The sequence below is a fragment of the Drepanopeziza brunnea genome (genome assembly GCF_022702325.1).
Source record: "Drepanopeziza brunnea f. sp. 'multigermtubi' strain 214-2 chromosome Unknown ctg1, whole genome shotgun sequence".
Lineage (NCBI taxonomy): Eukaryota > Fungi > Ascomycota > Leotiomycetes > Helotiales > Drepanopezizaceae > Drepanopeziza > Drepanopeziza brunnea.
The window spans coordinates 5713315-5730112 of NW_027094064.1; the positions used below are offsets into that span (position 1 = coordinate 5713315).

The 16798-nt window shown below is 47.8% G+C and overlaps 5 protein-coding genes across 5 annotated transcripts; 4 read left to right on the forward strand and 1 right to left on the reverse strand.

The window, feature by feature from the left end:
* Nucleotides 1–342: 342 nt before the first annotated feature.
* L3040_001183 (uncharacterized protein) lies at nt 343–912 on the reverse strand (the record flags this gene model as incomplete). Its single annotated transcript, XM_007293196.1, has 3 exons — nt 343–475; nt 600–681; nt 744–912. 3 exons carry the CDS (start codon nt 910–912, stop codon nt 343–345), a joined length of 384 nt encoding a protein of 127 aa, XP_007293258.1.
* A 1644-nt stretch (nt 913–2556) lies between these two features.
* L3040_001184 (uncharacterized protein) lies at nt 2557–2994 on the forward strand (the record flags this gene model as incomplete). The annotated part of the gene is made up of 1 exon (XM_007293197.1): nt 2557–2994. One exon carries the CDS (start codon nt 2557–2559, stop codon nt 2992–2994), a length of 438 nt encoding a protein of 145 aa, XP_007293259.1.
* A 5474-nt stretch (nt 2995–8468) lies between these two features.
* Nucleotides 8469–9257, forward strand: L3040_001185 (uncharacterized protein; the record flags this gene model as incomplete). Its single annotated transcript, XM_066155456.1, has 4 exons — nt 8469–8555; nt 8634–8656; nt 8721–8987; nt 9254–9257. The coding sequence occupies 4 exons, from the start codon at nt 8469–8471 to the stop codon at nt 9255–9257; spliced, it is 381 nt and encodes a 126-aa protein (XP_066013468.1).
* A 3741-nt stretch (nt 9258–12998) lies between these two features.
* Nucleotides 12999–14213, forward strand: L3040_001186 (uncharacterized protein; the record flags this gene model as incomplete). The annotated part of the gene is made up of 4 exons (XM_066155457.1): nt 12999–13295; nt 13369–13476; nt 13548–13848; nt 14119–14213. 4 exons carry the CDS (start codon nt 12999–13001, stop codon nt 14211–14213), a joined length of 801 nt encoding a protein of 266 aa, XP_066013469.1.
* A 158-nt stretch (nt 14214–14371) lies between these two features.
* L3040_001187 (uncharacterized protein) lies at nt 14372–16798 on the forward strand (the record flags this gene model as incomplete). The annotated part of the gene is made up of 4 exons (XM_007293201.1): nt 14372–15057; nt 15107–15835; nt 15900–16014; nt 16109–16798. 4 exons carry the CDS (start codon nt 14372–14374, stop codon nt 16796–16798), a joined length of 2220 nt encoding a protein of 739 aa, XP_007293263.1.

Genomic DNA, 16798 nt, shown 5'->3' on the forward strand with positions numbered 1-16798 from the left:
TTGTATCCAAACGAGTGGCTGTAAAGAAGATGTACATTTTAGTACACTACTGCGCCCATTAAGCGGGGCCGTATGAGCTATGCCTTATACAGAGCCCCAAGCATGCATTAGCTGCGACATAATACCAGCTTACGCGGAGCCCTTATTTTGCATGCCCGAGAGCATGGCTCTTCCGCATAACACTTCTGCTTCAAACGAATGAATTGAGATCCCAGCTCCGTCCGTATGTATGATCCGGTCTTCTCAAAGCGTGCGAGATGAACCGAACTACCGTCGAAGGACCGACCGATCGACCGATCGACCGACCGACCGACCACCTTACTGAAGGAAAGAACGAGTCTTCTACTTGAACTGGACGTTCCTGCACATCATAGAGCTGATCTTGTCATCGAATAGGTAGTTCGAGCCGTCATCGTAGATGCTGGCACTTCGGCCATTGGCCATGAACGTTGCCGATTCACCGCAATTCAAGTCGCTATTTATCATTTTCATCATGATTAGCGAATTTGTTTATTTAGATATATGTGATATAGTAGTAAAAAAAAAAAAAAAAAAAAAAAGGATAACGACAACAGAACGGTCGATCGATGTTCACTTACTACCAGAAATGGCACTCAAATCCTTTGGTATCGTAAGAAGAGATGGCATCGTTGAAGATCGAGACGCCGGCATAGAAGTTCACTTGAAGACTTTTGTTAGCTTGAGCTCTTTCATCAGTATATGTAAGGAGGTGTCTTTCTTACTGCATTCGCTATCGTTGAATGCTAAATCATGGCAGTCGACAAAGTCCTTCTGGAGGCAAAGACTGATCTCTTGTTTTATTTGTCTAGCGGCGATAGGAGGAGTAGGTCCTGCGACCACAGAAGAGGATGCAAGAAGAGCTGTGGCGACGATAGCGTTCGTGAACTTCATTTTGATGGATTGATAGTGACGTAAGGATAGAAGAGGAGGGGGGGTTTCTGAGAGACTTGAATAGAGGTTTTGATAGACAGTGAAGAATTGCTAATGGGCTGGATTGTCGGACTTTAGAGAGAGATATAAGTACTTTTTCCTTCAAGCTTACGGATATTACGGATATACAGACTTTGAAGATTCTTTTCGCCAAGTCGTATTAATATATACGGAAAGCTTAAGGCGTTTCAAATTAAGTAGCACATCAACTATAAAAATTTTAAATGCGGAGGTTATAAGGCCTTAAATTTTATTCACCGCCTTTTCTGGCCAGTCAATCAGTGAATTTTGGGATCTACTACGTAGTAGCTGGCAGAAAAGGACGGCGACAAAACCTAAAGGCCCCCGTGCCCTTCGTATACTGTATTAGTCTTTCATATACGTACTACGCACCGGCAGTTGTACCAGGAGTCCCTTCTACTGTACTTTATGAAACTCTATCGATTCTTCTCGAAGTCTGGATACTGGAAATCATCTGTGAATCAGTCTTGGCCATTAGATCATGCTTCTAGTGCCCTTCCGTATCAGCATGTCTTTATACCTATATACCTATCCTCCCTCTTCCCAACAATCAGTACGGCCCACCCCAGGGAGGTCCTCCCCAAAGATAGTACTACGTACGGCTACCCTCAGCAGCAGCATCGCAACAACTTGAAAGCTCGATCCTGCTGAGCCTTGTCAGGTTTCGTGAACTGATGTTTGAGCGGTAGTTCTCCGGACTCGTCTGGCCAGCATGTCTGTCCCCACCGCAGGCGTTGATCTTCTTAAACCGGGGAAAGAGGCTGGCGTACTTAAGGCTCTGTATGCTTGGCTATGCGTCGTACGTAGTATTTTACTACGTACTACCTAGTACGTCGCAGGCGTAATGGTTACACCCTTGAGGGTAGGGTAATCAGGGGCTTTAAATTAGACATTCAAGATTTTGAGGCACCCTCAAGGATGTATAAATTACGCCTGTATCGTGGGTATACTTATTTTAGAAAAATCCGACTCTATATTTAGGACGACTTTCGACATGGGCCGCACGGGTACCCACCCACAAGCTCTTCAGCCTGACGAAGCGGGTGTTGTTTCACTTGGTACTTACTATCTACGTAGTAGGTACGTCCTCCCCGTCCTTTTCTCTCCATCTGCCAGACTTGGTTGACGTTTGACGCAGCTTGGACTCCCTTGTGCTGTTGCTGACTGTGCGTGGAGACTTGCGAAGCTAGCTTCGAATTGCCTGTCTTGCTGCTTATTTTGGATCGCTTAGCTAGCTAGCCATACTCAATATCTGCTACACGTAGTACTGCGTATATCCTTTAAGACTGAAAAGGATGTAAGCGAGCCGACGATTACGTACTGCTGGTATTTTTATACTATCATAGCGATAATCAGTATATATGCGAAATTGCCGAGCCACTTCGCAGTCATAACTATATAACCAGAGCTGTTCCTCTCTACATTTTTATTTTCCATTTTATCATACACTCTCGTTACAGTGCTTTACAATCTTCTTACAAGCTTCATTCGTTAAACTTCATTCGTTAAACTTCACTCGTTAAACTTCACTCGTTAAACTTCATTCGTTAAAACGATCGATCACCTTTATTTACCAACCTTACTATGCGTTTCAATAACAACCTCTTTTTGCTCGCCTCCTTCTTCGGCGCTGCAACCGCTTTCCGTCGAACTTGCACGCCCGACACCACTAGTGACGTCGCCGGCACCGGCTGTTACACTTTGACAGAATCCGACCTTTGGGAGAACATCGCGGCTGACTTTTGCACCAATCTACCCGAGCTAAAAAAAATGAACCCTGGCTCCTCTTCTAAACCAGGAGAAATTCTCAAAGTTCCTTGCCAAGCTCGAAAGCGCGATTGCTCTAGGATCCCGGGCCAGGGATATGGGTATTATACGGTCGTCGAAAGCGACGACTTGGCACTTATTGCGATGGATTTCTGCATAGATACTTTAGCTTTGCAGCGACTAAACCCGAAGGTTGTTACGGGCTACAAAGTCGCACCTGGCGTGGTCCTCGAAGTTCCTTGCGCTTGGAACTAGCTACAATAAAGAAAGGCCTTATCCGCTCGCTCGCTTTGCTTATTGCGAAGCTATAACAAGCATGGGATTAGCGACGGAATAGGTTGTGGTTGGACTTCACTTTGAAGCTGAGATTTATCAGGCAGTTGGACTGCTCTTCTTCGACAACAGGGTTGAGCTTAATGTATTTCGGAGGGAGGGAGGTTAGTGGATGGAAACTACCGGTACCGTATCCTCTGCCTTATATGAGACCTGGGCAAGCCATGCGTGGTGGAGACGGGCAACGGCGACAAGTGAGCGATTGGCAGGAATTGATGACTCAGAAATGCCAAGTATCAAAACCTATAGTGTTTGAGCAGCTAAAATGAATAGAATTGCATTGCTATTACATCTTGATATGCCAACATGTCTTTGCCCACCTTTGAAATTCCATCACAACCACCAAAACCACTAGGTCCGCTTTCAGCAAATACCTCTTTCAGCTCTCAAGCTAGCTCTAGTTCTAAAAGAAGCGCTAAAAGCGTCTTAAAAAGAAAATGGGGCAACGATAAGCTTATTCCTAAAGTAGCACGAATGGGAAAGAAATCTATGACGATAGATAAGCTAAAAGCACGAAGCAATTGCAAAAGAAATCGTATACGTAGAACCGAATATGGAAATTGGTCGAAAGTGATAGAAAGTACAGATTGAACCGCAATTGATATTTAAACATATCTATTAAGACGAAATTAAATCAAAACAAATTAAAAAAGGGACGAAAACATTGAAATTCGCTTAATTCCGACCTTTACCAAATTCTCGACGTTGGATTTTGCTGGCTGAGTAATCCTCTTTTCTCGCTTCTCTACTTGGCTGGCTCCACCGCGCACGGCTCTACGTACTACTACGTCGTACTACGTATGAGGCCAAGCTGGGTCCGATAAACATTCAGGGGGGGGCGGGGGTGATAGTACGTACGGTACGTACTAGTTGGGGGGTTGGGGGCGGAGGTCTGGTATTCCCTGGCGGCCCTCCGCAAAGCTCCCGGGGGCCAGGGGACCTCGCTTCGCAACGGTCCTGGTGTACAGAGTAAATAAGGCTGCCTTCCGGAGGCCTTTAAACATGTTACACTCTAAAATTATGTAATAAGATGTGAACCCTTCAGCCACCGGCCGTACTGTAAGCGAAAATTCGCGGCCTTCCGCAAGCCCCGGGGCAAGTCTCCGGACTTTCACGGGATCATATTCGTAGCTATATAATCTATAATGACAGCTTCCTTTGGCCGGATACAGCTAGCTGTCCTTCGAGCATTCAAATCATAGCAATACTTGGCCTTCTAAAGTGCAATGCAGCCAGATGTCCTTTTAGCATTCGATCTACAGTATTAAAATAAACGGATTCTGAAGCCGAGTGAACTTACTCGGTTGTTCTAAATATAAATAGAGTTAGCGTTACAGCGAAGATTTTAGTACGAAGTAGTACAGTAAGATGGACGGTTTCAAAAGACAACGATCGTTGATCTGCCGACCTGCTTATCTTATCGACTGCTATTAAGTACTACGTACATTTCAGCCCCCTTGTTTAAAGGGTTGGCCCAGTTCTGCTCCATAAATCGTTAAGCGGTGGTTTCTGAATGGCTCAAAATACTGTCAACTCCACTGCACAGGTTAAATACCCCACGGTACAGGCCTTAAGTGTGACGGCCTGAGGAAGCCTTAAAGGTCTAAGCCTCCACTTTAAACCTCTTGGTTACCCTAGCCTCAGGGTGTAACATTTACGCCTGTGACGTTATACGTAGTGCTTGCTTAAAGATAGTAGTACTTTTCATAGCTAGTACTGTCGATCGCGATACAGTAGGTTTGTTAGTCCAAGCCACAGTAAGAGCCCTTGCAAAGTTTCACGATCGCCCTTTCAACATGGGGGTACATATAGTACTACGTAGTAGTACTAAGTACGTAGTACTCGTAATACGCCGCTTCTTCGTATACGGAGGTCTCGGTTATACGGTTTCAAACGCATATGCATAGCCTCAAAAGATTCCACATGCTTTCACACTCAAAAATGAATGCCGCTTTATGCCAGCCAATGTTTCCCTTGTGCGCGTACGGTAGGGCTGAGGGTAAACATGAGGGAAATAATCGGCCAGAAAAGAAGCCATTCGTATAAAATCGCGAAGAGACGTACTTACAGATGTCAGAAAATAGCGGAGCAAGAGCAGAATCAATTGAATATTCTAATAGTTTACGCTGCGCAAGGCACGCAGTTTTGTTTCTGCAATTATGGCCAGTCTTATCGCAAGCAGAACAAGGTTAAGTAACGCGTTGCTAGCTTTTCTAGCATATCTCCAACATGTGATAACACGCCAGTTCTGGCCCGGTCATCACTATCTAGGTTGACATGTCAACCTCTTGTATTTACTACTAGCTCTCAGGTCCCTTCAACCTCTACTCTCGGTAGTCATTGATTCTACTACGTAAGTTATTACTTTGAGAAACTCTCTTGCATTCATGTGATTCCCCTGATCCCGCGAGTTTCTCGAGTAATCGGTTAAGGTTGTCACACAATATCCTTCCGCTTCTTTTCATTTCTCTTGGTGTTAGGATCCACTAGCTGTTAGGAGCCAATAGTTGAATAGCTTCACCACTGGGCTGAACAGCTCAAAAAGGCACAATAACTGAGAACGCTCCTCAGATAGCTATTCTACTATATATAGAACATATTTAGAACGTACTTAGTTAGCCCACCTGACTAAGAACTCCTGACAGCCACCGGCTTTCTTGCTACGCTCGTCGTTTTAATCCTTTTTTGGAATCGGATAAAGATCCTCGATTATATGCCCGAAACAATACACGATTCCTTCTATTCTAAAAACGCTCCCAGTTCTACTTTTGCTCCAGCAAATAAATCACGGGTCGATGTGGCTCGGCGGGTTTTAGCGCTGCCGCTTTAGACATACCGGTACGACGAGTCGGTAGAGGCAAGCACGCCGAGCTGCCCGACGACGAGCGTCAACTTCGATGTAAGATCCGTACGTGACAACGCACAGCAATAGCGGGATCTACCATCGTCTCAGATCACAAAATGGCGTCGAAAGATCGCGGAATATTTGCAAAAACAAAAGAAGAAAGAGAAAGCGACCGCCTTTAAGCGTAAGCACGGCGGCAAAGGCATCGTGATGGCGGCCGAAGACCACGATGCCGTGATCCGAGTGCGGACTTCGATACGATTCCTGCGCTCCTATAGCTGCACTCTCTCGGTCGAGATAATATCCATTTCCAAAGCGAGCGCTCGCCAGCTAACAAAGAGATGCTTTTCGAGCTCTAGACATGCGCGAAGGGCTCCGATCTGAATAGCGGTGCCGAGAACGTAACCTTCAAGGTCGTAAAAGGCGTTCAGAAAGCCGACGGCTAAAGAGACTTCTAGGTCAAAAGAGCGGCGATGCAGCAGTCGAGTCTTAACGAGATCTTGTATTTGAATACCGATTCCATCCTCGTTGCGGACCCGGGGTCCCTATTCGAGAGCAAGGCCTAAGAAGAGACGGGCCTGCTGCTCTGGCTGGACTACACAAATTACACCCGTCCAGTCCGATCTGGCGGCTCGTCGGACAGCCTTGCCGGAAACGAGTACGAAGGCGAGTCGGGGCAGATGGTGATCTCGCGATCCCGGCACCAGGACCTGCTGTAGGTGGTGGAGTACCTGGCGCTCCACCACGACGAGATCTACGGCTTCATGGGGGGGGGGGGGGGGAGACCGGCAGTCGTTTCGCGCCGCGGCCCAGCTGCTGGGGAAGCAATAAGTTGAGCCGGCCGGATGCTTGCTGCAGGCTGGCCCGGACGGGCAATGGATGTTTATCCACCCGAACCTGATCAAGCACGGCTCGTTCTTACATGCTTGGATTAGGCTTCCCTCAATGCTGTCCATTCTTTTGGACCGTGGCGTCCGCGCAGGTCCAGTCAAAACCCTTGGCCAGAAGCTTCACGATATGGTAGAAAGAGGTATATACGATGCAGTCATCTCCAGGCTCTTTTTTTCTTTATTATCTCTATTGATGCGCTCGAAAGAAGTCTTGGCTCTCACATCGCGCAGCAGAACGGAACGCCGGCCTCCTGATTCGGAAACTTCCGCAAAGGTTCCAATTCGAAAGCTTCGAGCTTTCCGCGAAGTCACCGGTCCTTATGAGCACAGTAGGGAGGCTGGTGAGAAGCTTCCCCGGAGCAGCAATCGCGGTAGACCAAACAAAAGTGTCAACACCCGGCTTCCGCGATGTTCTTACCGAAACGCTCTTTGCTTTGGAAAGTGAGGGAATCGACGAATCTATAAGCAAATTTCCCGGTCATGCTCCCAGAGATGGGGTGTCTCCGCATTTTATCACGGAATGATGAGTTAAGCCATGCCCATTTCTGTTCTCGGAGCTGCAACATGTTCCTTTAAATTGCCCTATCTTTGCCTAAAGAACGAGCTCTCTCGATAGCGTAATACGAGGAGGCGACTAATCAGATTCCTGTTCTTAAGCTGCCTGGTATTTTACGTGGTCTCGGCTCACCCGTCGCTATTTCTCGGATCCACAAACGTACTAAGGACGAGGGCATTTTTGGAAGTGGCCCAAAACCGTTCCGTCGCTCGCCACGCTGGCTGTTGCTCAAAGTGTCACTGCAGACAACGCTCGCCGACCAGAAGCGCTACGAGATATTCATGATCTATTTCACAGCTACCGCTCTCGAACGGGCAGTGACTGCTGACGTTTCCAGCGACAAAATTCATGTTATGCTTGCAAAGATTGCGCGACGTATCATGAAACTGGGTTTCTTCATCAAGGAGGATGCGCCTTGGGCTCCCTTATTAGAGCCTGCAGCAAAAGCAGCTGTTTTTGAGCTCGACATTCCTAGCTTTATCCGCAGCTGGCGTTCTATTTCGTATCAGATTCTAGCTGATGTGCTGAACCCTTTACCGGTCCCCTAGTCGCGGTGAAAAAGCCTGACTCTTAATAAGTACGAGGGTCTGAAAGACTACGTCAAGCAGAATGTTGACAGACTGGAATTCGTCTTGAAAACTAGGCCCTTGGCTCAAACCGCAGGCAGAGCAGTAGTAGTGTTCGAAGCCACCGAAGAAATTGCCTGCCTCGAAAACCGATCAAAACTTGCTATGCAAGATTCGTTGTCTTAAACACTTGACCGCTGAAAATCTTGGCAAATACGACATATTCAAAAAAATTGTTCATTGAAGATCGCATAATCATCTATTTATTTTCCACTTCAATATGCTCCCAGCGGTACCAATCATACTTCGAACGAAGTGATTTCTGGACAATGGTCTTGCCCTGACGGCCTGAATATACACGAATACCACGCTTTTGCGGTGTTGCGCAGCGGTCATCGCCTTCAATTACGACACACAGGGCTTGAGAGCCGGCAATTCCGGGGCCACATTGTGGATAACGTGCAAGCACAATAAACTCCTGGAACTACTCTGAGACCCTCAAATCCGAACATTTGCTGACATCTTGATCATCAGACAAGATGTGGGAACTTTGCATGGCCTGCGGACAAAACTGGTCCTCAGAGACAGAGAAACACGGACGCGTGGCAATCGTCCTCCACGGATCTGTAAGTTACCATCCACACCTTGACCATGTGCGCGTAGAAATTGCTACAAGTCGAGGTGACAAGGTTTTCTATCACCAGTTTGTGATCGATAAGGACCTCGGGTACGTTCAAATTCGGCTTCGGGCTCGCGGAAACTCGTGGAGGTGCCTGCTAACATAATAACAGATTGCTCACCGATAACGGCAACTTACGTTCGAGGCTATTCAAGTTATATCTTCATGCGCTGACATCTCCCTGCCTTCCTGATCCCCTTATATTCCGCACCGGATCCGAAGAGGCCCTTCATGGTCTCAGACTTGCCGCCGGCACGAAATCGTTTCTGGACATGGAGCAGAGCAGTTTACACCGACCCACGATGTTGTTTACGACGAAGCGAGAGATTCTATCCCCAACAGTCCTCGGGAGTTTGGTGCCTGCCACATTGCAACATTGGTACGTACAGACGTCCCATCCTAGATTTCAACAGTTAAAGCTTGCCGGCTGTTGAATCCGTGACACAGTATCGTGTTAGCAAGGGTGGCAGTGGGCAGATTCACATGGTCATTGTGGATCATTGAGCCGAAAAAAAAAACAAAAAAAAATCCTTTGCCCCAAGCTCACATCAGAATTCCTGCGCTCACATCACGTCTTTGGATTCTTCATCTTCCAACCTTGCTCTGTCTTGTATCAGTTCGACTGCAATGCTGACTTTCTTGCAGGTAGAAAAATGGTCTTGTCGCTTAACCCCATACACCGACCGATCTTTCTCGTCCATTCGAGTAGTGGGCCCAGTTCGGTTGCATCGTTCACGGATCACAGCCTGGTTCTAAGATGCGATTCGAGAAGAAATGGCCCGAGTATTGTGGTGGAGCTGGCGTTCCTGATCTATTTCGGCCCTGGCTTCTTGGTCTACTTTTGCCCTTACATCAGGCTTTATTATCACGTGTTTCTGCTCCACTAAGCACGGTGCTAGGTCACGTGCATACGCTTATATGGACGAGTAGTTGGTTCCTCCTTGAATTACCATCATCATATATATATATATACAATACAATACTACGACGAATCGACGTCTTCTATTCCCCCTTCTTTCCACCCACGATTCTACTATGATTATATACATATACATCTCTTGATTCGCAGTCAGGTATATGCTAGATAGAGCTCTTTCATTCCACATATACTCTGTTGACTTACGCAAGGAGCGAATCGAGGGTGGTCTTCACACCGTGTCATGCGTGACAATAATACCTCACAGGATTACCATGCCACGCCCGACAGGAATCCTCCACTCGGATACCCAATATCCGTTCAACCACCGGGAAGCCTCCGCTACACCTACGGTATAACCAAGATGAGGACCCGACAAGTTAAAAAAAGATTCTGAGAATGCGTATCATAAGCTCGCATCGTATCTAAGTCCAGGACATCAAGGAGTCTTATTCTAGTAGTAGCGTAGAGTTATATCTATATACTGATCCGAGGGTGCTCCTTAGAGCAGAGCCCCAGAGATCAGTTCACTACCAATACATACTTCTACACTCCTACTATTCTATCTTTACCTGTCTTCAGAGCTACCTTCTGACAAGCTGATCTCTCATATGGAATGAATTGAGAGAGCGAGCCACCTGGCTATTCCTGGCGTAATCGTTGGCATGATAATCCGTGAGGATTTTTTCTGAGATTTGCTAAGGTCTTAGCAACACCTTGTTCTAGCTGCGTTCTCCAGCCGTCAAGTTGGTCCCTATAAAAGAATGAGGCCATGAAGTCAGCCTGCTGCTTGCTAGTATCTAAACAATATAGGTGGGCCCTGAAGTAAGCTTCGACATCGGCTATAAATCGCCTAGTCTCTTCGGGTTTTTCGCATTGACTTTTCCTAAGCAGAACGGCCCGTACCCTTTTTTCCTTGTCGCGCTGGTCTTTGGCCCATGCGTCGCTCTTTTCTTTATTAAAGAGGATATTTCCTACCTCCTTAAATAATAACCTTATAAAGATTTGGTTTAAGACGTTTTGCATCAGCTCTCCTCGATATAATTGTTTTTCGGGTTCTCAGTCGTGAACCAAGTGTGTTTTGATTGTTTTCCGCCGTTGTTTCGAGGGGTTTTTCAGTTTCATCCTCAGGCCCAATTTTACTTCTTGTAAGGGCTCGAATTCCAGTGGTCAATGTGGTCGTAGCAGCGGGTCATAAGGTTATTAACGTCAGCGGTACCAATTTGGCTGGTTGCCGAGGGATTGCAATCCGTAGACGAAAGAACATCAATGAATTGTTCCCAAGTGATAGAAGAGTAAGATAATGAAGGGTCGTCCCCCCTTCGGTACTGTGACGTTTCGCCCTAGAAACCAGACGAAAAGCTAGAAGCTTCTAGCATACCGACCTCGGCGCTTTTAACAAGGCCGGTCGCTAGTTTTTGGATTCGCTTCCGCTCTCGCTCGAAGAGTCTTCGTGGTAGATCAGGCTAATACTCTGCTCTTTACACGGTCGACGGCCTTATCGTGCTAGCTTATCTTATCACTCATTTTGGCTTGCGTAACTTGCCCTGTAGAAAGGCTAGTAATTATATCAATTACTAAGCCGCTTTCGTGGTCGGAAGGGTATCGAAAGCCAATCCTCGCTTTGCGTATAAAGGGGTAGCCGAGGATCAGTCGAAAATCTGGCGAATCCATCACATAGAACCGAGTGCGGATTGTAGCTCCGCCGATATTAACAGAAACATTATCAGCGTAACCGATAAAGCGCGAAAAGGAACCGGTAATCGTGCGAAGGCCTATCTCTTAATCGTAAGCGATAGGGATTTCGAACTTCACCGCAGCGTCGTGGGTGATTACGCTGACCTTCGCTTTAGTATCGAGTGTAGCGGGCGCATCAGTGATCAGAGACTGATTTACAATAATCACGATGACCTTAAGCGTTAAAGAATAATAATAAGTACCCAAAGAACGGTTGACCAAACGTTGAAGCGAGGGCGACTATCGCCGAAAAGGGCTCCGCTTCGCCTCCGCTTGCAGATTGTAAGGCACGCCGATCCTTACGGGCAAACCGCTTAAATAGAAGGTGCTGGATCCAAACAATGCCGTAGAAAATTGCCGTAAGAAGGGTAGGCAGGAGGCCGGTGAGAGGACTAGAGCAAAGGCGTCTCCAGGGAGGAAGTACTCCCAGGTTGTGAAGGAATGAAGTGAAGGCTCGGGCTCCAGCATATACCTGACCGCGAATCAAGAGATATATAAGAATATAATCATGATAGAATCGTGGGTGAAAAGGAGGGCGAAAGAAAGACGTCTGTTCGTCGTAGTATTGTATTGTATTGTATGTATGTATGATAATGGTGGTTCAAGCAGGAACCAACTACTCGTTTATATAAGCGTATAAACGTGACCTAGAAACGTGCCTAGTGGAGCAGAGGCCTGTGATAGTAGGGCCTGATACAGGGCCAAAAGTGACTAATCGTCGGTTCAGTCTTAAGGAGGCTCACCTAAGCGAGCCGAGGCCCATCTAAGCGAGCCGACGATTAGGAAGCCAGGGCCAAAATCGACCAGGAACGCCAGCTCCACCACAGTATCCAAGTAGATTCTCAGCTTTATCAAGTTCGGATTCTACGATGGACAAATTTCGAATCATCTTATTCCTCGTAACATTCATTGGCAGAGTCGAAATACGATACTACCGGTAAGCCATTGGTTGCTACATTTTTGGCCCGGGCTACCGCACCAGCCTTGCGCGATCTACACCCACCTCAGCATGAGCGCTGCGATCTCTCGAAAGGCTATGAGCCCGACGAAGACCTGCTAAGTAGCATGCTTGAAAGATGCAAGGTAACGTTGAGTCTTTATACAGGCAAATATCCTCACGATTAATACTTTCTAGCTCTTCAATCATTAAGAACGCGAAGACGGCGTTGGTGCTTCCTCGCCTTTCGCCTTCCATCCTTCTTCGTTTGCTCGCACGCTCCAACCCAGTGGCGCTGAGCAACGATTAGAAAGTCGCGTTCACGCGCTATGCTCTGGCCATTGCGGAAATGCAGTGAGCTGAACGACTGGTAGCTTGCGGCGAGAGACTCGGACATATTAAACGAGTTGACGAACACTGGTCATAAAAACTGGGATCCGATGGAGTATCCGGAATGGTTGTTACTTGAACTTGGAAATAACATTCTCATTCGCCCCGAAAAAGCCAAGATTGCACGAGAAAGTGATTTCTCCCAGAACAGGCTCGAATTCGACCATGCAGCTTGAAATGGGATTGGGCAGGTCTTCTGTTATCGTACCCATCGTCGCTGCAACATTGGTAGATAGCTCGAAGCTTGCTCGGGTTGTGTGCTTGAAGTCTTTATCTGAGCAGATGTTCAGCTACTCGCAAGCAAGCTAGGCGGGCTCCTCGGACGCCGCATCTACCGTCTTCTGATTTAGTGATCGTTGAAGCCAACTTTGCATTGTGCTAAGCTTATCCAAAAGACGTACAATAAATGTATGGCTTCTGGGGGAATCCTGCTCGTACAGCCAGAAAGTCTCCTCTCATTCGAGCTGCTCGGTGTCGACTATCTTTTGTCCAAAGACTTGGTTCCCCAAGAGCAAGGGGATGATCCTGTGCCCGGACAACCCCAGGAGTCGATGCACGAAACAGGTACGGTGAGGGTGAGAACTCAGCAATGGCTTTATCAAAATGCTAGAGACATCCTAGACGAGTCGGACGAGATTCTTAGCGTTAGATTCGAGCTGATCTACATGCTGGGGATGCAGCAAAAGATTGAGTTCCTCTCCCGATCGGTGGGTGATCATTCAAAAAGTCCTCGGCATTTTCTCGGAGACAGCTCAAGACATTTTGGAGGAGTTTCCTCAGGGCCTCGAGCTCATCGAAGCATTTACAGGAGCATTTCTCTGCACCCGTATTCTACAGAAGGAGGCTGGCAAATCTTTTCCTGGGAACTATGGCCAAAGCACCATGTCGGTCCGGGCTCACGTCTCTGCCAATGTGGTGGACCTCCGACTCAGAGGAGCAAACATTTTCGAATGTCCCAGGGTGTGAATGTGTCTTCCGACGGGTGGGTCTCGCCCGAGAGCCGAGTCAAGCAAGACGACGCTGCGGCTCAAATCTGCAAGTTCAATAGCAGTCCTATCGACTTTCTGCGTCTTATCATATCTTTCCGACGGCTTGATCAGACCTTCTCGATTTCACACATGGGCAAGATAGTCAATGGTGAGTTGCTCATGACTATGGACTTTGAGAAAGACGATCGTCTTCAGGAAGTTGTTGATGGCCCAAGGGACGTGGATGATGACGAGGATACCATTGTGGTCAAGCCAGAACCTGGTGGAATTGGTAAGCCCAGAATAGATGCAACTGCTAAGAAATGTATTATTATCTCATTTTCTTCGTCGTGATTGGAAGTCACTTATTATTCTGGGAGCGAAAAGATGTTTGTTTTGTCATCATCGATAATCGCTTACCTTGAGAGATTGAGTCCGGAGCATTCTCATTGAGTGAACTTGGCGAGGCTTTAGGGGCCTGCAACATATCCCTTATTTTTGATGCAAACAAAAATCCGGCTCTTCTCTATCAGACTACCTCGTCTAAGCTATTTACATGAAGTTATCCTCCACGGCGACCATCTCGAGTTGCCGTACCATATTCTGCACGCCTCCTCGCTTTCGTCTCCAGCTTCGTTGAAGAGCAAGAGCCTCTGATAGCCATTGGAAGGCACGACCCAGATTAGCTCGGGTCCATGCGTGTATGTATGTAAGTATGTATGTATATATGTCTATAGCTCGAGCCTCGCTCTTTTCCTCAATCAACATCTCTTTTACTCCATATCTATCTTCAGCCCGCACGCCCCATTTCTACGATGTCTTCTCTCCTAGACCCCAGTGATCCTAGCCATAAGGATCTTCAATCTGGTCTCGCTTACTACCAGCAGATTTTGGAAAAAAGGCTTCAACGAAAGGGAGAGAGGCCAAGGGACTACCAATCCCGAGCACAGTGTATCTACCTGTTGAATAAGATTGCTTTCGAGTGCATGGTGCATGATACTCATAGCGATTATTTTGTGGTGCTAATGGCTATGGAAAACCCATATCCCCCTTCTGTTGCTGCCATGGGAGAGCTCAAGAAGCTCATGATCGAGGACCTGCAGATCGAAACCAACCACCGCGGCTCCTATATTCTCCTCAGGTTCGCCTATACCGCTTCACGACTCACTGATGTCACGAATGTCGCGGAAGACGAAGCCGGTTCCCCTATTCTGTTTATCCTCATCATGCAGGAGCGTGAAGCGGTCCGAAGAGCTGACACGATTCTCAAGGAGAATGGCGTTATCATCCTCAAGGAGCCTTTCTTAACGAGCGTTAAAGAGGGGGGATATTGCATCAGAGTGGACCATCCCACAGACATTGTATGGTTGGCCGAGGATGACGCCCGGATTCCGGAGAAGTGGAGGGTGAAGGCTGCCAAAATGCCGAAATCTGCTGAGCACTGGAAGATGAAGGGAAATGAGATGTTTGGTGAGGCGAGCTACTATGAGGCCATCGATATGTAAATTCCAACCATCCAACCAGCATTTCGATATCTCACGGGTTTGCAGGTACTCGAAAGCTCTTCGATCGAATCCGTCATCAGAAGAAAAGGACATGCTGCACAGAAACCGGGCTCTGGCATTCCTTCGAATCGAAGCTTACGATGCTGCGATGGACGAGATCTCGTGTCTGGCAAAAGTCGACGATAAGGGGCTACATCGATGGGCACTTGCTCTGTATGGGCTCGGCAGGTTTGACGAAGCACTGAAGGTATTACAGAGACTTGTCAGCACGTATCCGGATAGTGCCATTGGAAAGCAAGAGCTCGCTCGATGTCGCTTGCGCCTTGCGGAACAAGAGAGTGGAATTTACGATTTCCAAGCCCTCTACAAGGCAGCAAAACGACGCCCGCCACGATTGGACATTGCAACTTATCGGGGTCCGGTCGAGGTACGGGCATCGGCCGGTCGAGGCAGAGGGTTATATACCACAAAGCCAGTGCAGGCAGGCGATCTACTACTCTGCGAGAAGGCTTTCGCCTACTCTTACGCCATGAGCCAAGAGGACATCGCCAAACAATCTTCCATGGATTTGGAGACGAGAAGGCGGGAGGTGTGCTATTTGTTCCATGTACCCATGGAGAAGATTACTGTCGGCACACACCCACATATCATCAACAAAATCTCGACTCAGCTTATTCTGAACCCCTCGCTGAAACCCGCTTTCGAGGATCTCTATCACGGCGACTACCAAAGCAACACGACTCCACCGAGCGATGGTAGTACGGTGGTCGACACGTAAGACCTCTCTAGCTCTCTGATATCTGATCCTTGTGATTTGATCCTGGCTGACACTGGCCAGATTCTTGGTGGCAAGGACAGTTTACTTCAATGCTTTTCGCAGTCCTCTGACCTCGAGACATAAGACCAGAAATCCTGAGGAATACTCGGATCCATCGCTATGTACCTCGGGCCTCGTACGCATATATTCTACTTTCTCCCCATATCATTGACTGGAAACTCTCCCTCTCCTGCTGTTTCTCGCACCAGACACTGCTGACAAGCGCGAAGTGGATTTTAGCATCGTACATCAATCATTCTTGCGAGCCTAATTGCAGGCGTGCGTTTATTGGAGATGTGCAAATTGTCCGAGCTGCGAGAGACATGCCTGCCGATACCGAGATTACTCTCAGCTACATCGAGACGGACGATCCGGCGAAGATGAACCAGAGACTGTTCGATGGCTGGGGATTCGACTGCACATGTGCTATGTGTGTTGATGATCGAGAGACGCCTGCTGCTGTCAAAAACCGAAGACAGAGACTGTTCGACAAATTCAGCGCGACTACTGATGTCAAGAAGAGGAAAAGCATCATTACCCTTCTCGACAAGACATACCGGCATCCGCCAGTCGTGGTCCCGAGAATTCGCATGTACCCTGTCCACTTGCTCATGGCACTGGACGTCGTCAACCCGCGGCGGAGAGACGCCGGCGAAACAATTGGGCGGATTCTCGCCGCGTTTGAGAGCCTAGGCTTCATTATTGAAGGGGCCGTCCTTGTTCCCGGCGAAAGAATCGTCGTGCGCCGATGGGGCTTCGCTCATGACATGGTCACCATAGGCTGGTTGGAACTTTGCTCTATCTATCAAGCACTGGGAGAAGATGAGCTGGCTGAGCAAGCAAAGGAGCTCGCGCGGATCACGACGGTGTTGCTCTTTGGGGAGGATACGACGTTTAACTGGGCGAGGCTTGCTTCCTAG